We start from the raw sequence: 25,948 nt of genomic DNA, 5'->3' as shown, positions 1-25,948 counted from the left end.
ACAGAGAAGCTTTAAAAGTGATTTGAAATCCTTTGCATTTGTTTCCTTCCCCAGCAGCCCTGTTTTAATCAGCATGATCACAATTTCAAACAGCATGGAACAATTCAGTCTGAATTATCATTAAATGTCGATCAAAAATGTTGTAGGGGGGCGAGGACATACTGTATAATGGTATAATTTTTTAGTTATTTATTTATAGAAGAATTTAACCCATTGAGTCCTAGATCTCATTTACAAGGGGTCCTGTCAACAAACATATACAATAAAACAACACAATATCATGTGTGGTACTGTCTTAATCATTTTAGGAGTCATAAGCAAAGGACACTCACCCAAACATGTACGGATCTTTAATCAGGATCAAAACATTTACACGAAGCCCTAAACGATTTACAGATAATTTTTAAAATTTAAAAGATCTACTCCTTATATCCTGGTTAAAAGAGTTAAAAGTTTTTGGGAGCCGATAGGCAAAGGACATTTTACCCAAACATGTGCCAACCCATGGAACGACCAGGTTGGCAGAATCACAGGAACATGGGCTATAATTGATATAACACCTACTAACCAGAGCAGTTAAATAACAAGACACCAATCCTTTAAGAAACTTAAACACAAAACAGTACCAATGATAAAGATTTTGGTCTATAAGTGAAAGCCAGCCTAATTTTACATACATGTCGCAATGATGAGTCAAGTTGGGACATTCTAATACAAATCTGCAGCATGAGTTGTAAAATACATCAACTTCATGTAAAGACTGAGTAGAAATAAAATGGTAAATATAATCACTATAATCAAAGACAGGGAGAATAGTAGTAGTCATCAATTTTGATCTGCTAGACTGAGAACAGATCTTCCTATTTCTAAAAAAGGAACCCTAATTTAGGTCTTATAGAAATCAGTCCTAGTCCAAGATGGATTTTTTACTGCTTTCTACTGAACAGAAGAACATAGTTTGCATCTTCAATACATTAAGTAACAGTCTATTTTGAGCTATTTTTTTTTTTTTGTACGATGTCAAATGCAGTCTGCAGATCCCTTACGACCTCCAGTATGGAGGGTTCTGCCAAGTATAGAATAGAATCATCAGCATGGAGATGCATGTTAGTATTAGTATCGTCCAAGTTAGTTCCTAGATCATTAATATAGAGAGTAAAAAGGATTGGGCCAAGGACAGAACCCTGAGGCACCCCTGTAATCAGAGGTTCAAAATTGGAAGTATTACCATCAGCTTTAATAGCTCTTAAACCAATCCACTGTTCTATTGATTAATCCCAATTGGAGTAGTTTTTTTAACGAGTACTAAATGGTCTGTGGAATCAAATGCTTTGAACAAATCCAACAGTAGAGCAACAGCAAATTTACCAGCATCCAAGGCTATCTGTATATCATTAATCACTTTAAGAACAGCAGTTTGCGTATTATGTTTTGTCCAAAATCCAGATTGGATTTCTGGTAAGATATTATTCTGCTCTTAAAAAATACTTTAATTGTCCATTTACAAGGCACTGAAATATTTTAGCAATAGATGAAAGTGCAGATATTGGTCCATAGTTGTTAAGGTTTGTTTATTCACCTCCCTTATAAACAGGGACAACATACGCTGACTTCCGATCTGATGGAATTAAATTAGAAATAAAATAAAGATTACACAGATCAGTTAATGGTTGAGCAATAGTCTGGGCCATATGATTTTCTTTGGTCAAGGTTCAGTAGTAATTTGTATACTTCTGATACTGTTATACCTTGGAGGATTTTGACAGTTTCTGAATTGCCGTTTTTCACAAAGAAAAATGCAACCAGTTTTGCATTTATATTTCATTATAAAAACATCAAATAAATGCTTTCTTAATGAAATACTTCATCTGTCTGCTAAAACAGTATCTCATTTACAGTAACTCTTTATAGAATCTACAATGTCACTGCAGAAACTTGGCAAACAACAAAGAAAGACTTCTAATCAGTTACAGTATTTATCATTCTAAACTTTTACGATAAGCATTTGCTATCTCTCAGTTTTAAAACTTAGCTATGGTTCACAACATAACACAGTGGAATGATCACATTATCATGTAATTGTAGGACAGTATTGCATCATGTGAAAACTTTAACAATATAAAACCAAAATGAAAAAGCTTTAATTCACTTTAATATAATTCCATACTGGTTAATAGACTAGCAAGCACTGGTAAAACCATCTCAGTTTATACAGTGCAGAACTAATTTATTTTAATGTTTTGTTTTGTTTTGTTTATGGACTTTGCAATACCTGCACGATGGTTATCTTCAGTAATAGTCGTATCTACAACGTATCGACAATAGCAATCGTACATTTTACTATAGACTTTCTAACAAGTATATATTAAAAATGTCAAAATATTGTTTAATTTAACAGTATGTTTTATATCAGGTATACTCCCCTTTATGACATTATTGAAGGCCCCCCCTTCATGAAAGTCTGGATCTGTCCCTGCTCTCTAACGACCACATCTACAGAATAAGTAATGCATTTCAAAGACTTTACAATTCAAGTAAAATACTATTTGTTTGTATAGGAAATGGCCACACACAAACCAGAAGTAAAAATGTTTAATATAGCATAACACTTTGCTAAGATTAAAAATATTAACAATTTCACTTTTGATGTGTAAAGAGCTTCCAAGCCCACCATATCATGGGTTATTGCTTACATAAAACACTAAGATACCAACAAAACCACTATTTTCATTCAGTCAATTATCACAACATAAAAAAAAAAAATAACACATCCCCTTCGGCCACTGTATAATTTTATCGTTTTTAAGTTTACTATCTGTGTTGTAATTTTATAATGCGTTTTTTTTTTTCAGTCTTGGTAGTGCCGTTTGTCTTTCACAGAAACAGATTTACATTTTTTTTTAAAAATTAAATTAAAAATTTACTATTACACCAAAGATTGGGGTATATTAGGGAACTTTGTTGTACTTCTCAGTCCTCTAAAACTGAACAGCATGCAGTCACAAGCCAGGTAAATTCAATCTACCTTAGGCTGTGCTATTTAGTTCAACTCCAACACCTGCATCCACCTGTCTTCAGTAGCGGGGCAGTCAAATTGATTCCTGCCTCCCCTAGCCTGCCGATCATTTCACTTCTACTGCAACTCAGAAGACTACAACATGATGTGTTTCATAATGTAATGGTACTCTGGTAACTCTTTCATAGTATAAGGAGTAAACATAATAAAATGTAAGGGACAAAGTTGTGCCATAGACTATCACCTGTCATTCACTGACTCAGCAAGTAGCTTCAGATTACATTTTCTTTTCTTTTTTTTTTTTTTTTGCTATACCCTTGACTTTTTATTATGATGTTTGCAATCATTCTGATTGGTTATTTATTGCAATAACTCAAATACCATTTTCTTTTATGAGTTGTCCTAAGTCTGTGTTAAGGCACTCTGGCTAGTGCCTTTGCAGAAGCAAGAGTCAGCTGTCTACTTTGGATAAAGTTTACTTTTGCTTCGATTCCAATACACTGCAGTGCACTGCCTGGTGCTGGTGATTACTAATGTTCAGATGCTGTTCTTGACTACAGTACATTATTTACATTATGTCTGTTTCAGGGAAATAGAGCTGAGGAGCAGCTCTTGAACTTATAGACAAAGCACCTTAACACACTATTTGTCAGGATTTGTACTTTTCAATGTCAGTGGTCTGTCTACCATATATCCCAGAGGTATTCGGTCCATTTTAGTGAGCAAAACGTCCTGTTACATTACATCCTAATTAATAAACACACATTTGAACAACTGGACATGTTTAATTGACCTTGTCATACTGCATAACATGTACAATGTGGGCACTTTCGGTGTGTTACATGAAATGCATTTCAGGCACATAGAAGCTTCATGTAATAAATAATTATAAACATAGTCTTCTATAACATAATACCATTTGAATGGGAGCTCTTCTTAACAACCCTCTCACTGATTGGTTTTGCCTGCCATCTATTGCAGTGCATGGAAGTAGAAAAGTTTGTTGCCCGTAGACCGTGTTAAATTGCTTTTAATATAATAATGAACGCATCCTGGTACTGAACATGAGCACAGATTAAACAAAGATGATTTTGATTGTAATCCCACAAAATAATTTTAGGTATGGAATCTGATACATTTAAAAACAACAGACAATCCATATCTCAACACACTTTTAACCCTTATAAAGGTCATCATTGTATAACAGCTCCACCATAGGATTATCCCTCAATGTGTCATTTTATCAATACTAGATAAGAGGTGTTGGGCAAAGCTAATGATTCCCCATTTGTACAATTCAGAGATTATAACATGGGTTTAGCTCTCCCCAAAACAGCCAGAAATCATCAGAAAAAGTAACACACTAATTTAAAGTGTATTGTTATTAATACTCTTTGTAGAATTCTGCTTTCCCATGTGACCTAGGTTTACAGTAGTTTCTATGTCCTTGACTGTCATGGTGGATCTGTATTATTATACACTTTTAAGAGCTTTTGTGTCTGTGGTTCAGAGTCTAATCAAGTAGGGTGTAGACTTTTGGGCATGTCATTCATTCATTGTTTAAATTGAACCTGCAGATTTGTTAAGTGCAAGTTACCAGCTTAAAATAAAAAAATCATGAGCAATGGGCTGATGTGATGATTCATGCAGGACATGTTTTTTTCCTACCATTGTTCTAGAATGATAAGATTTCTTGTGCAGGAAAAACTAGGATAATGCACCTGGTAAAAATATATTGGTGAGAGTCATTTATAATGTTCAAAATACAATGTCATGGGTTCCCAAAATCATACATCAAACCAGAATTGTTTTATTGTGAATTTCCCCGAAACATCAAAGTAGTTGATTAAGACTGATAAGGCTGCTGAACTTATATGCAGCTGAGTAGCAAAGAAGTAAACTTGATGAGTCACACCGGAGCACATGTTCAGAGGATGAAACTGACAATGTAGATGTTTTTGTGATTTGAAGCTTATTTAGACTAATATGAGCCCGACACATATGTATATACAGTAGTCTCCACACCTCCTAAGAGAACACTTCACCTAATGGAACACCCTTGTGGTGAAACGGATTGTTCCCATTGTAAATGTTCCGCCTAAAGGAAGAGGAACTTCGCTTAAAAGAACGCCTTTTTGGACCGTTAACAACTGATACAGTACTGCTTTGTAATCTGATCACCCATTATCATCAAACTTAAATTCAAATGATTTATTTAAACTTTTCAAATGTGACTTGTCATCACGAGAGTGTCGAGGCACGTTGATTGGTTTATTAAATCTTTCCAGAATCGTAGTCATTTCATTGCTTCATTTTGTATTCTGATTTCTACGAGTGCACCTTATCACTACAAAATTGCATGTAAACAAATGGCGAAAAAACGCTGCTGTTTCTCTTGCTACAAAAAAATGGAAATGTTTCGAGCTCCTGAAACAAACCTGAATCAGACACAAGTCGGCGAGCAATTTGGTGTTTTCAATTCTGTTAAATTATTTTGTGCATGTCTTGAATATTGCTCCTGTAATTTTTTTTGTGTGCAGTGTTCATTTAGTTTGAGTTAGTTTATTAGCATTCGTTTCATCTGTTACTTCATTATTGTAGTCTATTAACATACACTTGCCTATTGCTTTTTACTTTACTTATTACTTATTCAATTCATTGATGCACGTGCATCATGACAATAAATATGTATTTATTTATTGATTCATACTGTGTCTGGTGGTCAACATCATCTTAAAGAACACTTTGTCTAAGAGAACACTTTGCTTGCTTCCCGAGGGGTGTTCTCTTAACCGGAGACTACTGTATAAATATTTCAACAACTCCATTAAAAAAAGGACAGAATACCCCTGGGATATATGTTCAACATTGAAAAGTATTGCACAGACTGCACCAACCATTTACAGTTTGCATATCCTTTTCTGCAAGATGAAGACATTTGAGGAAAGAAATGCAGTCCTGTATATCAAACTATGTCATGATCATGTTGACTAAGGATATGAGATTTCCTTCTGTATGCATATGTAAATAAAACATTTGTGGTTATTCATATTATAGCCATACTACTCAGTCTGATTGGTGGTGGAATATTTTGTATATGGCAGGGCAGATACACATACAAATTTGGTGTTTGGATGTAAACGTTGTACATATTATATGCATATTTCTATCAGAGAAGGGATTTTTCATAGAATCCCTGCATTGTGTAAACAAAACAATGGCCACCCACACAACAGCATTCACTGTGATTGGGATCAAGTGCAGAGTCTGCTGCTCTTGCATACTGAACAAAACTGAGTTGTCTCTCAGCTCCTCTTTTTATATATGTGGTCAAGCTAAATTGTCAGACAAATCTATCTTGACCACATTCTTACCTTATTTAAATTCCCCTCCAGCAGGCAGACAAGCCAGCCTGGTTGGAGGGGAATCTAAAAACATGTTATAATGTGGTCAAGCTAATTACAAATCCATTACAAATTATGATGAAATGTTACATTATTAATTTGATATTTCACAGTACCTTGACTAAACAAACTAATTCCTGCATTTTTTATTCCAGAGAATGTCCTCAGATGATTTGAATTTGAAAATCCATATTCAAAGCAAAGGGAGATGACACAGAGAAACAAGAGCAGGTACCTAAGGCAAAGTGGCTTGCCATGTGCAGGTGTAGTTGGTGCAGTGCTCAGGAATAACACACATAAGACAGTGAAAGTTCAATGAAACAGTTCCATTATTTGGCTGGGTTGCGTGTCAACAACACTTAAATAATAAGCACAGGCTCTACACAGTCGTGTTTATCGCTCCGTGCAAAACAAGGGTTTCAGTCACTTTATAACTACACCAAACACAGACAGGATCACTTCAGTGTAGGCGGGGTAAAATACAACAGTTTGTGAAACAGTAGTGCAGTGTAATCTGAGTTTTGGTGCTGGCTATTAGAGACAGCTCCCTGTTTGTGTTATCAGTCTAACAGTGACAAAAGACAAACAGTTATCACAATCAAACAAACAAAACACAAAACACTCACGATAATGAATTACGTCCATTTCCTAAATGGGTAATTTCAGTATCAACATCAAAGGAACAGATTACATTGTCACATCCCCAATTATACCCTTAGTCACGCCCCTTGCGATAGCTAGTTCAAGCATGTCTCCTCCAATCCATGACTGACCCATCACATTTACCGCTTTAGAGCGATGACTTAGAGCATTGTGACTCCGCCCCCTTCCTGGATGGCTGGCTTCCGACTGACCCTGGAATGAACTGCCAGACTGACTCTGTTCCTGTTATACAGTTCCGTCACAAAATCGTTGACTAGGATTAATTCGCTCTCTGTCACAGTACCTCATAAAACATTCAAGCTACTGTTGGTTGTGACTTCCTACTGTTGCTTGATCTTTGTTAAACCAGATGGAAATAAATACTCCTTTTTTATTCATGAACGTTGATCCTGCCTAGGCATGTCTTCCTTTGATGAAACACACAGGTGTGTTTTACACAAATAAGTTACCTGTCTTAATCCAACAACTAGATTTACATTACTGGCTTTACAAAAGCATGAAAGGATTTACGTACAGAATATCCCCTTGTTATTCTCAAAATAATAATTGCTGCTGCTTCCTGGTATGAAATTTTGGTTGGCACTCCTGACTTCCCCTTATTTAAATAAAGACTGTTAAATATAGTTTACAAAACACTTGTTTATAGAATCAATTAGAATTGAAGAGCGGCTCCTGAACTCAAAGCCACTTGACAAAGAATTATCCAAAACATTTTTAAAAAAGGTAATAAGAACTTCTAAGAATGATGAAATCCACAGGATGAGCGAACAACAGTATTGTGTTAAAGAAGACATTGCTAATAAAATCTCTTGTGCTTCAACATCTATTTAACAGAATATGATTGTCAAAACCAGAAGACAAACATCTTAAAAAGGAAAACAACAGTGAAATGGGTTAATAAACGGTGATGAAGAGAGAATATACCACCCACTCGATATATATCGTGGGTGTCGGGGTCCAACACAAATCCAGTATATATTGAGGGCTGCGATATAGCGAGAGACCCATAGACAAACAAATAGACTAATAACAAATACTGTGAGCCACTCCCTCGTTTTATCGTGGGCGTCGGGGTCCAATCCTCTACGCAACCCGCCTTCTCTCATTTTTTGTATAAAAAGAACCACACCGGTTTAATTTGTAATGTGGAGAGTAATTGCTTCAAGCCTGCGCCGCTAGGCATATGCAAACATGCAAGCTGCGTACCCTAACTGCTCCGGGAAAAAAAAAAAAAACAACACAGGACGTGGTGGTGATTGTGCGAAAATCATTCTCAGTGAGAGAGTAGATATCAAGGGGTTTGTAACAGCAAAAGGACAATCACAATGAACGGTAAACTGTTGGGAGTAAGCTAATGAGATGAGATTGTGAATAAAGGTAGAATTACATATACCTGTTTGTTTCATGTATGCAGTAATCTGCCTTCATCTAATTCGTTAAATAATAAAAACACAGTACAAAAAAGCAAACATCCCAAATTGAAGCTAAACTTTTATTCATAATCAATCTGATCTGAATCGTTTCAATAGGCCACCAATCTTAATCCAACGCACAAGAATCTTTTATTCCAAATCAACTCGACATGAAAAGTTTCACATGAAAAGTTAATCTGATCCTCAATAATTTTTTGGTTGTTTTTTTCTTTCTTTAATCAACTTTGCTTTGCGCACGGTTGCTGAATAAGCCAAAAAAAAAAACCTGTGTTTTTGACAACCTATATTCACGACAGACATATGCCTGCATTACTGCTTTTTTTTTCTGCAAACGATCACTACATTTTCCAGATTTTTTGCAACATAAAATGATGTTCGTTTCGGAGGCATAGTTACATACACATTCTTAAGACAAAAGAATTGACTTCACTGTGAGGTGGCATCACGTGCATACAGACCGAGAGAGTGTGTGTATATTGCATAATAACGCTGTAAGAATGAGCCTTCAGTCGATTCAGGGCCAAAGTTGCACTAATAAATGATCAGAAATAATCTGCCAATTGTTAACTAACAATTAACATGTCGCTGTGGGCCACGACATATGGAGCTAAAAGTAAATAATTTTTAAAAGGAATCTCAGGGTGGAAATTTTCTGTTTATTCACTTCTCTTATCCCCCCCATCCCCGTCTCACCCAGTTAAGTCCCGCTTAATCTCACTTCACGGCCAATCACCAGCAGCTCCTGTGGTCCATGCCTGTCCCCCATAGGCTGTTAGACCGATTTGACACACAACCGCTCCTACTCCAAGCGTTCCTGCACTTGAGACCTGACATAGTATACCTTACAGCATTACCTTTTTTGATTTTTATTTGAGGTGCAGGGGCCAGATTCGATATAGCCGAAGGTTCCTTATAATAATAAGGTGCGTTATATTATATTTTGCCGTTATTTGATTTTATTTTTTTAGGTACGCTTGGGGGTGGTGGTCTGTGACGACTGCACTTGGTTTTGACTTTGCGTATTTTTTTTGGTGGGCTGGCGGTGTGTATGCTTCTCATCAACTTAAGTCTTCAATTAATTTCATGAATCTTCCTCCCTTTCCATTCCCAACGTGAAGGCGTATATATATGAAACATGGTGTCAACACGTGCTGTGGTTAAACAAGAAGGGGATTGTCATACCCAGAAGTTCTACCAAAGCCTTTTAATACCTGGGATTTGAAGCAATTAGCATTGTGCTTAAATGCAGATAGGAAAGATGACCAGAGCAGTGAAAAGAAATATAGAAAGGGATTGTGGACTTTATTGTTTTATCCATTGAGAAAGCAGGCTTCTTCACAATTATTACTCAGCAGATGTGACACGAGAGAAGAAAACAAGATTGAACACTTGCCATTACACTGAAAGACTATAATGTATTATTAATATAGTGGATGATATTTGACCTGAGTAGCACTAATGGTACTGCAATTTTTGATTTTATTAATAAAGTAATCAGCTTTACACTATATGAAGAAAAGCTCTTGATTTTCATTCCCTTTCCAATTGGAGATAATCTGAACACTGACATTTTAAGTCACAGAATTGTATTAACAAATGTACAGTATTGTATTATGTGCATTACTTTTAGTGACATGCACATTTTGTGCATTTTGTTTAGTGAGTTGTTAAAAAAGCAAGTTGCTAGTGAAATAAGGGACATCCTTCATTTAAATAAAATCAGCAGGAAACACCAGTAGTTGCAGAACTTTCTTTTGCAAGCTTAGAAAGCATTTTGTTGTTTTTAGATTCTGCAGCTGCAAAATCAGGAGCTGTAATTTCGTTTAATAAAACAGTAGATTTTAAAGCAATATACAACACAATGCAATACAATAATACACAATACAATCAAGAGAAAGGAAACTGAAACTTACAGCAGCACCACCTTAACATTGGTTTCATTACTATATACTCTGAGGACAAATGTGAAACACAATTTTGATGAACTGCCCATCACACGATTATGAACACAGCCCTACACTTTTAAATTAAACTTTATAGCCTCTGAACAAATACTTGTTCTACAGTACGCTTTGATACTAAAAATACAAACAACAAAGGTTAAAAGCCTCCGAATCCTGGCAGCAAAAGTGAAGAACCTTGTATTACAAACAGAATTAGGGGTTCTCATGTTTACCAATATATACCATGTGAATTTCCAGCTGTAGCAACTATAGCAATGTTTAAGCAAGCTTCAATATATTTCAGATAGGGCACTGATCCAACAGGGATTGTGTAAAATCATACTAGATGCTGGCAGCAAGTTTATTACTCATGTATTAGCACATAATGTTAATAGCAGCGGTTTTGCAATTACTCTATTTTTTACCTTGAACAAATATACCCGCATTAACTGTGGGAGTGGCGGCAGTGCCTGAGTTGTGATAACTGTGCTGTGCAAAGCGAAGTGGGCCAGGCTTGATGGATTGAACCGCATACAGCCCCTGCAGCCTAGAGACCTTACACAGAGGAAGAAGTGAATTAATCAATGCAAACAATGTGGAATTAAAGCAAGGGTATTGGCATCATATTACATCAACAGTGAACTGGAAGGTCGAATGTAATGGCTAACAATTGCTATAAATAACGGGATTTAAATGTACATATTTAATTTTCGAAAGCTCTTGAGAAAATGTTGCAGCGAATGCTACAAAAAGAGATGGCTAGGCTGTGAACTTGAAAATGGCATAAAGCCTAGAATTCTTTGCCACTTTCTCTGGAAAATTGTGCACATATGAAGTGCATTTTACATTGTGTATTCTCAGGTCGGAAATTAGCATGGGTGCTTCCTAATGCCGTAAGTGTAGTTAAGGTTGTTATTGAAGCCATTAGTTTGTGTACAGTATATTCTCTTGAGAGAATGTCTTCTCCTGACATAATAGAATGCTAGCTCAAAATAAAAACAAAACTTGACCCAGCCCTACCTTTGTTTTCGTTTGTATTAAAAAGAGTGCCAACTACCTACAATGTCAACTACCTTCATTATAAGCTTTAGAATGCTGAAAATTGTTTGATTTATCTTGATTTTTTAACGCTTATTTTAATTACAACCCTATAGATAAACTATTGCATCGAGGTATCTTTTCTGTTGGTCCTGTGATTTGATTGCAGGCCATTGGAGTGAGTTTGTACCAACACATGAAGTGACTGAGTGCCTGGAAGCAACATTAACTTTTCATCACTAGTGCCTTTGAAATAGCTGCTCTTTGCAAATGAAAGTATAAAATACCAGCAAAGAACCAAAAGATCCTCAACAAAAGGAAAGGGAGGTATTGATAGTATTGCTGGCACTACGAAGAGGTAACAAAGGGATTTTAAAACATAGCACTCTGTTTTATGTAAGTTTAGGTTTGTTTACATGTGACTCCATACCTGTATTTGCATACAAATACAAAAGGAGGCAGTATTTCAGGTGGTTGATTGACTCTGAGCAATACTAGGTTTCTAATTAGCTGCATATAGCTAACGCAACAGCCATTCAGTTCCTTTTCAACACTGTAGCCATGGGAACACTAATGGTTGTCTTCACTGTAATGAAGAGTGCATTAAAACAATATTTTATTTCTACAGTGGTATTGATATGTGTTTACAGCAATACCTAAACACATTTCTTTTTAGATGGCATTATAGTATACATAGGCCCCTACTTAATTCGCGATATTGCATCCCGCAATATTAGTTTTCTACCGCAATGTCTAACAGTGCTATAATTAAAGAGCTATAATTACAATTTTTCTTATTTTTACCCGAAGTATACATTTATTACAATATGAAAAAAACCTGCTATAATACATAAAGGAGTACCACACTATTTTAAATAATACAAAATATATGCTTTTTAAGGTAGTTATTTTAAGAAAATAAATACTCTTCACAAACCAGCATGAATTAAAAATGAACAAAATAAGAACTATTGAGTAAAACTAGGTATGTAAAAGATGCAGTCGTGTGCAACATACAGCACTGTGTAATGTGACAAGCAAGAGACATGTTACAGTAAGCTCAATCACATCATTGTTGCTACTTGATTGATGCTCAACTTCTTCACTCTACCAGTATAGCTATATCATTTTAACAATCTTCTAAAAATCATACTATCCTACATTTCACTTTTGAACACCATTCCGTAGATGATTAACTGTTTCAGGGGCTGGATGGAGGTTTAATTGGTTGAATTAAACAATTTAGAACAGGGTTTGAACAAAGACCAGGTATGGACACCCCTGGTTTAAATTATATGCACAAATAAATAAATACAAATTGTATATTCCTTCTAAAGCTCCCAAGCCAGTATTTTCAGTAGTATAGCCCCCTCTGGTGGTGTAGTAGAATGTGCTGGCAAAGATCACTATCAGAAATATGTTATTGGATTCATGAGGCTATTTACAGTATTACACAACAAAAAATGAAAACACTAATATGCACAACTTTTCTGTAACTAGGCAGTTCATCACGGTGCTTCTTAACAGATTTTGTTTGACATGATTGTAGCTAACAAAATAATTGCATTCATCTTACCTGTTGTGCACTTCCATTGGTTAAATAGGTTTCAAATGTTCATTTTCGAAGAAAAAAAAGGAAATATGTATTTATTTTAAAACATCACATACGCCATCCATTCAGCAGCTTTTCCAATCAATAATCAACTAGCTGCTTCACCTATTGAATGCAGCATTTAACCCAGAAGACACTGCTGAAGGTGAAATGACAGAGGAAGTGCAAGTACAACAGATTTCCTTAGAATAAGGCATTGGAAACTGAGAATGTTCTTAACCTACTGTAGTACTGGATATCATGTTTTTAATGAAAATACTCTATTGCTACTGTGTATGTGTTTCTTTGAAAAATGCACATGTAGCTAATGAAAGTGAAAAACGTAAGATTTGTGGAATCATTTTGTTAGCTACAATCACTTGCAAATTCCTACCTCCAGCTTAAGGAAGAGTTACATATGTTGCCTACCTATTTACACAGTATTATGGAAAGTGTTTCCAGTTTTTGTTCTTGTTCACAGTGTACTCAGCAGATTTATTTTGTATCACTATTTTAGAAAGAATTGGAAAAAATAAGAATGTGGCACTCTAAAAGTTAATTTCTGCAAATATACCCTGCTTGTTGCTCCTGGGAATGATATGTTGGTGTCTTTAGGCTAAGCTAGGTTATGAGATGCCATTACATGTCCTAAGTCAACACTTCAAACATGTCACCTGTTGGATTGTCAGACAATGCTAAAGGGGTAGTAGATGGCAGTATTCCAACGGAGCAAAATAAACAGCTGCCACTTGTATGTGTCTAGAAAGCACTACACTATAAGTGCCTACAGTATCAAAGACACCAGAGCAAACAGAATATCAAGTTCTATTGTTAGTACTGTAGATACTGTTGCACTCAGTATACTGAATGGACCCATGTTTATTACAATATATTATGGACCCTGGTATTTAGGTGATATAGCCATCTGAAATGTTTTTGTATCAGATGGAAGTTACTTAACAAAAAGATTATCTACACTATTTTATTATTTGTACTTGACTATACTTTATTAAAAAAACAAACAAAAAAAAAAAAAACATTGTATAAATTTAATCCACAGCACTCTGTATCCGAGAAGTTTCACAAGGAACAACTTCAGTGAGGCAAGAAGAATAGAGTTTACTAGAAATTTCCAGCTTTTTTTTGTTTTGTTTTTTGTCCAAACTGTATATTGGTTTATTGTTAAAATAATCTTGCAGTGACCCCAAAACAGTATACACCCACTCATGCTGGTATATGGTGCTAAGGGGTAGGACATTTGTTTCCAGTTTTAAATTTACTTAGGACTTCTGCTTTTCAGTTTTTAGTAATTACATTTTTCGGTGCTTATTTTTAACTATGTTCGAGTGTTATGAAAAAAAAATTCAGGGCTTTCGCTTTTTCTATACTGTATGAAATTATTGTTTTCGGTTACTTTCCAAAATTCGTACGCGTTTTTTTTTTTCTGTCACAATATTAACATAACAGTACTTGCACACTTTAATTGTACCTTATCTCTTTTGCTGTCTTCCACAACTAAATCCTTATGGTCATGGGCATATTCTTCTGGGTTTTCTGTATGTTTAGGTATTTTTCTTTTACATTTTGACACAATTTGCAATTGTTTTAAATTCCACAACTGTGTTTTACTATAGAACTGTAATATGGCTTTAAATCTCGCGAGCAAGAATCACACTCCGCTCCGCTTATCAGTTAAAACCAAAAACCAGAAGCCCTAGCTATACTATATCAAATGCATGCTACAGTATGACAAGAATTGGAAAGCCCCAAGCTTACAAATACTGATTATGCACAAATACATCATATTTTCATACAGCGCTAATATGCAACAACAAAAAGTTACAAACAAGATTGCATTTCCTCCCACAAGCCACCACACACACACACACACACAACAGTGTGCTCTGAGCAATGCCGAGTTTATCTTTTATCTGAAGCGCGGAGACCAGCTTTTTTTTTTTCTTCATTAATGGAGACACCTGGGATGGCAGTTGGTAAAGTGGATTGGAGATGAAAACTGTTGCAGAGTTGCAGAGTTGAGACAGAGCTTTTGAATTTGAAATTCATTGGAATTGATTGATTTAAAGTATCTCCACACTTGGTTACAACATTGCAGTGTCTTTAAAGAGGTGCGGATAATAATAATAATAATAATAATAAATAATAATAATAATAATAATAATAATAATAATAACAGTGAAACTGATTACATATTATGGTATTTTATTCATAATCAGCACGAAACATCCCTACTAATAAGGAGAAACTATTTTAAGTTTAAAAACTATCAGTTACGTTTAAAAAAACAAAACAAAAAAACTGATTTTTTTCCTTTTTTTTTTTTTTTTTTTTTTAACTAGCCCTTCCTTCTTGGTATTTAGGAATTTTTTTTATATGTAAATGAAAAAAACAATTGCCAGATTTGTCTCATTGAATACACCAGGTAAAGAATACACATTATTGGTAATTACAGTGTTCAGTGCAGAATGTGAAATACAAGGTTACAGAATCTCACAGGAGTTTCAGACTGTCAGTGGTTCCTTGAGAAAAATCATGTCCAATGTAAGAAGCTATTCACTGGGGTTCTGAATGACAATCAACAAGTATTCTTTGTCTGGAAAAAAAGTAAAAAAAAAAAAAATATATATATATATATATATAATATCTATTTTCTTGCAACATGCTGAATAGTTTTGATGTTAAAATTACAAAATATTCAACATTCAAAATAAGTCAGACAAAAAACGAACAAACAGACTTCCAAGGATATCTGTCAGTATTTGCACTGCTTATGGCAGTCCTTGTGTGTCTAAACAGTGATACCATTCACAATGGGCTGAATTAGTTGCACATGACTGACTAGACTTTGGTTAAATGTCTGGATTCAATAAATAAATAACAAAAAACAATAAGGATAAGAGTAAAGCAAATTTACCTGGTGCTACCATAATCTCATGTTTCTTTGATCTGATCCGGAGAAAGGTCAGATCATTTTGTGGGTCAATGTCTCTTACTGTGCTTCTAGCTTTCATTGTGAGCTGATGGAGCAGCCCTGCATACTGCACTGTTGTCGAGTTATCAAGAGTTGTTCTTATTGGGATTCCTGAGAAATAAAGGTATTCAGATACTTGAACAAAGTAAGACAAAGGTAAAAATTTCTAGTTATGATTTCCAGGAAAGATTTTGGTCAAATCGTTTAGAATTCTCTCCCTTTATTTATTGACAGAATATGGATCCCTAACCATGTGATGGTGTATTTGTTGAGTTTTGTTACCAGTGAGAGAACACCATCAACAAAGTTGAATTAATCAGTAAAGTCCCCATAAAATAAAAGGACACTGCACTAGAAAAAGCATTACACTAGGTTGTCTGTGGCAAAAAAGAAAACACCATTCCAAATGTGTTGTGCTTTAGCCTTTATATTCATTTAAAACAAGTCTTATTAGAACTGTTCTCCACTAACAATGTATGGATAATATCACTAACATGTATCAATGCATGACTTACCTTCTGCATTGACTACAATGGTTCCAATCACTCCTTTGTGTGACTGGATCCTTTTCAATGTTTCTTCAACTTCTGACTGGGAAGAAGAGTTTGTTTGTTAACGCATATTGTTACAAGAAACCAGATCAACGACATTTGCTTAATCTTATAAATATTGTTCACTTGTCCTTTAATCGGGAATGAGAGTCATGCGGGTACAATGAATCTACTCTCTTCGTTTAAGTCAATTAGTATGTTGTCCATGTTTTGAAACATTACTACATTTGCAACACAAGTACTACAAAACATTTATTTATATATGCCGTCAAAAACCTATAAATACCTAAAATGTTTTGATTCAAACACATGCTAGCTTGAGAAAGATATGTACAAGATATCGGTGCGTTGGGCAGCTGGCTCATATACATACACACACACACACACACACACACATACTGTTGTACGTACATAAACACAGCAGTGGTGTTATATAAGAACATTGTACATACTATTATTATTATTATTACTATTATTATTGAAATACCTTAAATAGACTGTATCTCATGGCAATTATTAATTACTTTTTAAAACTGATTTTGCCAGAATCACTTATCAAAGTAAAACGTGTAAAATAATCAAACAATACATGTATAAATGAGAGCCTGTCCCGCCTGTGTGGGCGTGAGAATGGAATGGAAAACAAGCAACCGCTATAGACCAGCACAGTATAGCGTAACGTTCACCTTAAAACCTGTGAAATGAACTACATTTTTCATGTTAGATATACCGGTACTGATCCACAGCATATTTCTTAACTCCCTGCCCTGTCTTTTTCATTTGGAAATAGTCCGGTAGAAAGCTAAAATCCATCACAACAACATTACGTATTATACCTAGATAATATATTTAAACCTCATATCACTGAAACGTATTTATTTTCCCCAATAATAATAATAATAATAATACAAAATAACAATTACTGTACCATGGTTGTCTGTCTGCAGTACTACAAGTTCTTATTCACCACTCTCTCCTCTATTCTGTTGTTGCTAAGAGGAAACGGAAATAATTTCGCTTAGGCAATTACAACTCCAAAATCTAGTGACCATCCAACGGAGCCGGACACATCGCAAGTTTTACCAAAGATCTTTTGTTTTACAGTTTCCCACGTTGGACATAGGCGGTGTTGTTTTGCTTGTAAGTTTGTCTATAACTATGAAACACTGAAACAAAGGACACCAATGGTATGTCTGGCAAATTGAAACGGCTTTCAAGGACTACACTTCCCAGCCTGCCTTTTTTCCTGCGTTTTCACGTCAGGTATACATGCAGGAAGTGTAGCTTCACCATTAAATAGTGTTTGAATGCAGTTTGAGTCTGACTGTGACAGAACGGACCACCCCATACAAACCTTTGTGATCACTGAATTGCTTTCACGTTTCAGTTGTATCGCAAGGTTACATAAAACCCACAGCAAGGCGTCATGGCAGCATTAAAATACGCAGGTTTGGATGATACTGACAGTGAAGACGAGTTGCCATCTGGCTGGGAAGAAAGAACCACAAAGGATGGATGGGTTTACTATGAAAAGTAAGGGAGGCATTAAAAAAATAGTGCTTTTCTGAAATGATTATTAGGGACTCGTGGATTTGAATTGGACAGAGAAGTCTGCCGTGCAACAAACCTGCAAAGCGAGTCATTGCAAATTAACTACAGACTAGACAGTTGATAACAAACGAAACATGCACACTTTATGCAACTGATATTGCTGCCAGAAGAAGTGTATTTAAAGATACCGATGTCCAAATCAACTTCTTGAATTCAAACTTGTTTTGCACACGATGAGATGAGTGTCTGCAATAACATTAACATTCCACGTTATTAAAACATTTGAGACACTGCTATGCGCTTGTATTTGTGTTATTTTGTTGTTTATTACACGTTTTACAAGTGAATAATGTGTGGTAAAAACAATACTGTTTATCATTTTAATGTTTTAACTGGTTTCAGCAAACAAAATTGTATTTACACGGCGTTTTACATCAAAGGTTAAAGATGAACCCTCTAACACACTAAAACTGGTGGCTTTCTGTGCTTTATTTTTTTAAGTATACACAAACTATATCAAACTTACCAATTCTGTTATTCAATCTCTAGGGGATTCAATTTAACAATGTATTTATTAAATTTTTTATATAAATTATTTTTTATGTGTGGGAGTTTGGTATACAACATCTCCTTAACAAGTACCATAAAGTACTGTACTTGTCATGCAAAATATACAGTACATTGCACTGGGTGTCCGCTGGTGTAACATTCTCTGTAGATTAACTGTCATGTCGAAATGACACCGGTATTCATATATTTGCATTTGAATAATTTTAATTTAATGTGAACAACTTAACTGGAATACATGTTGCTTGTTACTGTGCCAAAAACAACTGTATCATGGGGGAAAAAAAAAAAGTATCCAAATTTTTGATGGCCCTTCCAGTTTTCCATAGTATAGACTAAAGGTTTATACCTGTAGGTCATTATGCAGTTAATAGAGGGTAATTGGTTTGTACAAACAGTTTGACATTTAAAAAAAACATGTAGCAAAAGACAGCACTTTATATATTTCTATACTGTGCTTATTTATGTGCAATTTGTGACAGGATTGTTCTTGTATTCACAGCCATGGGGAGCTGAAGACCCAATGGGAGCATCCTAAAACTGGAAAAAGGAGACGGATGGCAGGAGGTTTGTATTTGAGAGAGAAGAGGAACCGTAGTATAATGTAGGCTCCACTGATAACAAGAAAAAGCTTCAGGCTTGGGTAGTAATGATCAGTGGATTTATTGTACTGTATTACAAACCAATATACTGCAGTTTTGCACTTGACAATCATATGACCAGTAGTGTTAGGGTGCAACAATAAAAAAACAACTTTGGCATGCAAAAATGTACCCTGCTGAATCCTAACACATGCTGGTAAGTTGTCATGCATAAGCCTACTCTGAAAACGATTGCCTTATTGATAAGACACTAAGTTAATGGAAATGTGTTGATGCACTATTTCTCCTAATAGATATTTCAAATTTACTTTCTAGGTCACAGTGTTGCACGTGAATTGCCCAGAATGATTTTTTATCAATAGTACAATTTTTTTTTTAAATCTCTTTATCTCTTTAGATTTGCCATATGGATGAGAACAGGAAACTGATGAAAATTGCCAAGTCTTCTTTGTTGAGTAAGTAAAGTTTTACAATATATTTAAATGTACTTATGCAGATTTGTCTTGTTCAGTCTGGGTAAATAGTAACAAACAGCATAAGTGATCTGACGTTATTATTGTGCAGCAGGCCAAATAATTGGGCACCAACATTTTTACAGAAACCAGTAGCAGTGGGGTATGTGTTGTCTATTCAGACTCCTCCAGTTCAGTTGTTAGCATATGAGTTTATTACAGACAAAGGACCATCCTGCAAAGTCCATTGTACAGCTTATCCTGATACAGTCCAGTTCTGAGTTCTGATATATGTCTGTCGGCTGATTTCACAGATTAATTGGAATTTATCTTGGGCTACCTAATGTAGTTTTGATATGGCTGTTATCCTGTGACTTTAAATTGCAACATTTGCCAATGAAAAGTTCTTTCTCCCCATATTTCCCTTACTCGCATAGCCATGAACAAGCAAGGACCGGTATCTACCTCTTCCTTGCCAGGTTATTCAGAAAGTAGGTAGTGGAGCTGAAAGGCAATTCAAAACCGTAAGCAAAAGGAATTATCAGAAGGTATGCAGTATGAAAGTATTGAATCCCCATTTTTTTGTAAACTGTTTTACTCACTTATTAAATGTACCCATCCCATTCTTTGCCTCCTTCATTATGACAGTCACATAAACAAGAGAACCACCTACCTGGACCCGAGACTGGCCTTCACTGTGGAGGACTTTCCGGAGAAGCCCAGCAGCAGGCAGCGGTATGATGGGAATAGCTCCGCCATGGAGATCCTGCAGGGCCGGGACCTCACTGGAAAGGTCATCATTGTCACTGGAGCCAACTCTGGAATTGGTGAGTTGAAAATACGCAGTTCTAGTATCCGAATCACTAGTTCCTGATTGTCAGGTGTTGTTGCCAGAGGGAGCGTTGATGTAGGTGCAAACACAGGATGCCCTGCCAGACATCTGTTCAGAAGCACTGCTGATAATCTTTTGTGCTCAGTTTTATTCCCCATCTTATTTATGAATACAAATATAAAAACATAGTCATGATTATGTTGAAAAAAATATACCTGCGATTAGGTACAGTACAATAAAAGTAATCTGTTTGGTTAAATATTTTAGGGAGTTCTGTAACACTGTAGGATCTCCCACCACCATACCATATGTTTCATGAAAACGATAACTATATATCAAGCATCATATATTCCCACTCAGCTCTCAACAACTAAAGAATGTCATAACCAGATTTTAATTGGATAAGCGGTTTTAGTAGATATAATAAAACGTGTGACATACAGATAGAAGTACGTAAAGACAGATGAACATGCATCCCCACTTTCTGATACTTTCAATGATTTGTGCTTAAGAATGTCCTAGCCAAGAACAATATTCACAAAACATTTACCACTGTGCTAGATTTGCACCGTTTTATGGAACAATTCGTTTTTGTAACAATTACTTTCAGAACCGTCAAGAAATAACTAAAGTGTATTTAAGATGCAAACAAACCTTATTTAGTTTTTTTTTTTTTTTTAAAAAAAAGCTTTTTAACATCAATGTTTTGTTCTTTTTTTAGAAAACAAATCTTTTTTAACTTAGCACAGCAGTAATTGCTTTGTGATAAGCACTGCTCAATTTAATAGTTTGACAGTATATCCCTAGAGTGTGATGATAGTATGTTTTGATCTTCTGATTGTGGGTAAAAGAGCCTGTATTTTCCTGTACAAACCTGACTTTTCAGAACACACGAGGGACACATTTTAACAACAGTTACGGTTTGTATCCAGCAAGGGGCACTGTTGTTTTGCAAATACATGTTTAAGTTTTGTGTTCACTAAATCTTTTCTATATGTTATTTTACATTTTTTTTAATTGATACAGAACATACAATACAACCATTCCATTATAGACTTTTAAATTGGAAATACTTTTTTTTTTTTAAATGTGGTACATAAACTCAATAGACACTAATTAACGATACAGAAAGAGGCATCTTACAGTAAAGAATAATAACTTTCCTGTATGCTAAGAGCAAATTACACATAGTATAATTGGGTATGAGTCATTATGAGGAAAATGATTCAACTCATTGCTAGCAGTGTGAAATATTGGGCATCAGTTTTTAAATCTTAATGTACACTATTGCAGGGTAGTTAAGAGAAAGGCCAGTCCCCTTTTCAAGAAAAATAAATAAAATGCTTCATAATTCAAATATATTTCAAATCCAAGCACATTTCTGCTCAAACACATTTAAAGCTGATTTTAGATTACTAACTTTATTATGTGTATATATTGTAAAATGTGTTAGATAAAATGATAAAAGAAAACAAATAAAGGAAGCAATAGCTAAAGATATGTCTCTAAGACGTTATAGAAATAGACATGCTGGGTAATAAAATATCGTTGCTGTTTATTTTTTTCCTTTTTCAAAATATTTTGATATTTAAGAATTATTTTCTCAGTCATGCTGCTATTTCATTAAGTCCAGCAGTGGGCTAGTGCTATTGTTTCAGCTGGCAGGTTCAAAGGAATTTCCTAGCTGTATATCACACAATTACAGGTGTTATCAAATCTACATTAGTTTTATTTGAATTGGCAAAATGAATTTGGGTCGGCCAAATTCAGAGACAGGAAATGGCTGATTTGATCAGCTTGCTTGGTTTAAAGTGCTTTAAATGATTTCTTGCGTGCACATATACTGTGTAAAAAAATGACCAGATGTGTGCTTGATTCCAGCTCTAACCCTTTACAGAACCCCCTCTGGAAATTAAGAGAACACCTGACACGCGAGGTGAACTGAGATCTGTGCTGTTTCCATTTCACGCACAGCTTTATATTGATATTGATTTTATTTGGTTAGTAAAAGCCGGTTGATTTAGCAGATGGAGAGCACCAATTTAAAGCAGATTATTAATATTGTTTTTAAAAAACAAAACAGTGAAATGTATATGAGTTCCATTTCCATCACATATTCTAATAGGCTTGTTACATTCTAATTAAAATTAAATGTAAAAACTGGTAACGAGCTGGATTAAATTTAGTTTTCGAAATTGAAGAAACATAATTGGGCTTTGTACTTCTGTAACATTGTGTCCTTATAAATACTGTACAGGATTTTGCAAAGGAACTGTTAACGTGTTTCTAGTTGTAAATATTGACCTCAATTGTTCTTTAATAAGATATCATGTTTTTCCTTTCGAAAAAAGCAGTAGTTTCCCAGAACCAAATAAAGGCTTGACAAAAAACCTTTATTTGGTTCAAGCCTCTTGCACAATAAGAATAGGCTGGGGGTTCCTGAACTAATGTGAAATGGGTCTGGGGCATGCTACAATGGAACAGATTGTCAGTTTGTTCACAATACTATATGCAGTTTGCTGAATTATACTTTGCAAGTCAGTAGTTGTTCTCAGTTGGTTTATTTTTGCTGGCCGTGCTATTTGTGTCCTTTAGCAGAACTTTGTAGGATTTGGATAATGTAAAAATAAAAAAAAATAAATAAATAAAATAATAAAAAAAAAAAAAATAATATATAGATATGATATAGCTCTATATATATATATATTATATATATATATATATATATAGATATATATATAGCTTCGACAATATCATCCTTTTAGAATAGGAAAAACCTTATACTTTTTTATTTGTCAACATTTAATTCTTCAAAAAAAAACAAAACCCCCCCCCCAAAAAAAAAAAAAAAAAAAAACAAACATTTGCAATGTATAAAATACAATGATTACTCCTAGCTTGATTTAATTGTGTTTCAGTTTACACTTGTTATAGATATCAAAATGCAAGGGCTTATGTATTGGTGCTGAATTAATATGGACTCCGTCCACCAGAGGGCATGCTAACTCTATCAGTGTTCCAGAAAGCTAAGTAAAAATATTTGCAAAAGTTTGGATTAAAGACCCAAAATTCTACTTTGTGTTGATACAGGTATTTAAATAACTTGGCAGTAAAGATTAGTGAGATAAAGTGATATGTTGTTGCTTGTTGTCTGTTCCTTCAAAATGTAAATATCCAACTTTTTAACAATTAATTATAAGAAACTATTTATTTATACATGGAAAGTGTGTTTAAACATTCATGCTAACTAACTGAAGAACCTTTTTTAAATCTAGGGGGGAAAAGAGCAACTTTAAAATGCTCATTCATTGGACTGAAAAAAAGCATTTTCACCATCTTTTCTTCATTTCACATGCATGTAAATGAAGAGAATATATCTAGCAGAAACTTTTTGGACATATATTATGTAATTACAATATTTTATGACTTCATTCTCAATTTATATTTATTTTATTTGTATCCTACAAAATTAACAAGTTGCCTATTGATGCCTGCAGAAAGCATTTCGAGCTAAAGAAATGTTGGTGACTAAACTTGCTGAGGTGCTGATTTGATAAACCTGTACCCTGCTGGTACTGTATAAGCTGAAGGATTTTAGAGCAGTACAAAACTGGGAATCAAACTTGATTGCATCAGCCACCTATAAGTGGTTGTCCTGAGATTATCCCTAAAATTAAGTGGGATATACTCTCCAGGATTCCCCAGTACTGTAAACAATGTCCTGACTGAGTATACAGTAGGTTGATCAAATAACATAACAAATGTTAATTTGAAATAACATTCAAATGTTTTTTTTTTCTTTATATTGAATACAGCTCAACGACTTCTTAAGGTTTATAGGTGCAATAAAGCATGGGGAATGATCATTATTATTATTAAAAACTGTTTAAAAGTTAAATTTAACTCCAGAAATGTGTTTTACTTTATCGTAGAATGGCCCACAGGGCAAACTGCTTCTGCATCAGTCTAGCTTTCTTATTGTCTTTTTTTCTTTCTTTGATCTGAGAAAAAAAAAAAAAACAGTGGTGATTTACTCTGTATTAGCCTTCTTTTTAATATTAATTGTTTTTTGATTGAAATAAATGATGCCTTCTCTGCATTGTCCTCCCTTATAAACGACGGCTCTCTGACAGTTTACCCTGGTACACCTGTTTTCAAGCAGTGTATAGTTCCTTTGACCTTGCCTGATGACTCCCATTTATTTCCATTAGCTCCTTCCCTTTTATGCCTTGCTTAATTGGTTACTATTGAACTAGCCAAAGTTATTTGCTGCTATAAAGTACTCTGGTATCCTCTGAACTTTGCCTTGAAGCACCAATGCACACCACCTATCCTCTTTTCTCACCATTGCCAGCTAACGTTTAAATTGGTGCTCCTAACTTTGGTCTGTACTCAAATATTCCAGCTACAACACTTGGAGCACACACTGTACAATCAGATCAGTCCATAGGGATATGCACAAAAATTTAGCTGTACTGGATCATCACTTCTGTTCATATTGTGAGAAAGTGTTAGCCTGATATTCTCTGAACTTGAGGTGTAAGGTTTCACACAATCCTTATGTGCATGTCGCTTAGTTTACCTTTGTGACAATGACCAATTTCTTGTTTTTTAAGATACAGAGCAGAACTGCTGGACAGATGGAATGGTGCTGTCACAGTTACGCTATGAGACTTAATAAAGTGTAAAGTGATTCCTAATGAGAGTAAACATCATCGTTCATTAGTCACAGTGCACTGCTAGAATTAGTTGCAAGATACAAATTGTGTCAGAAGAACATTATTTAAAACTGATAATAAAATTATGTAGATGTTATTTTAAAGAAGATTTTTTAATACAATATGTGTGTTCAATCTAAAAACACAAAATACAATTTTTTATTCAAGAAGACTTTTGTGTCTTTTAAACAAGGTGGTTATTTAACACTGTAAAGAAGGTGCTAGCTCTGGCTAATTCCAGCTTTTTAATTGGAATTTTACTGGAAAGTATCCACTCTCTGCTGAAATCTGGACTCTCCACATCACGACTGCATGAACTGAATTGATAGTGTGACTCTGTTGTTATAGATGGAAGAAGCTTGGTGTAAAAAATATAATAATTGGCTAGCCTAAAAATATTGCATGTATATAGGACACAATTGGAATGTGTTTGTTTTTACAGTGCTTTTTAAGTTATTTTCAAACTCCTTGGAAATCTTGTATTTTAAATTATTTAATGCTGCGATTTATTTGGCAGCCACTGCTACAGACTTGTTCTCAATGGAGTTGCATTAAATCCAAGCACAGAAATTGCAGTTTTAAAGTGTTAGTGCGC

The 25,948-nt window shown here is 34.8% G+C and overlaps 2 protein-coding genes across 2 annotated transcripts in view; one reads left to right on the top strand and one right to left on the bottom strand.

Annotated features, from left to right (window-relative positions):
- Positions 1-15,294: 15,294 nt before the first annotated feature.
- Positions 15,295-17,656, bottom strand: LOC121295983 (dynein light chain roadblock-type 2). Its single transcript, XM_041221094.1, has 4 exons — positions 17,560-17,656; positions 16,596-16,671; positions 16,024-16,191; positions 15,295-15,702 (listed from the first exon to the last, which is right to left on the bottom strand). Exons 1-4 carry the CDS (start codon positions 17,560-17,562, stop codon positions 15,659-15,661), a joined length of 291 nt encoding a protein of 96 aa, XP_041077028.1. The 5' UTR covers positions 17,563-17,656; the 3' UTR covers positions 15,295-15,658.
- Positions 17,657-17,886: 230 nt separating this feature from the next.
- The window catches only part of LOC121295984 (WW domain-containing oxidoreductase-like), a 361,431-nt gene continuing 353,369 nt past the window's right edge, over positions 17,887-25,948 (top strand). Inside the window, 4 exon segments of the mRNA XM_041221095.1 lie at positions 17,887-18,164; positions 19,252-19,316; positions 19,749-19,806; positions 20,452-20,630. Coding sequence (XP_041077029.1) covers positions 18,058-18,164; positions 19,252-19,316; positions 19,749-19,806; positions 20,452-20,630 — 409 coding nt within the window. The 5' untranslated portion in view covers positions 17,887-18,057.

This window comes from Polyodon spathula, chromosome 21, assembly GCF_017654505.1.
Source record: "Polyodon spathula isolate WHYD16114869_AA chromosome 21, ASM1765450v1, whole genome shotgun sequence".
Classification (NCBI taxonomy): domain Eukaryota; kingdom Metazoa; phylum Chordata; class Actinopteri; order Acipenseriformes; family Polyodontidae; genus Polyodon; species Polyodon spathula.
The sequence above is the reverse complement of the archived record's forward strand: the minus strand, read 5'-3'. Positions and strand labels throughout refer to the sequence as shown.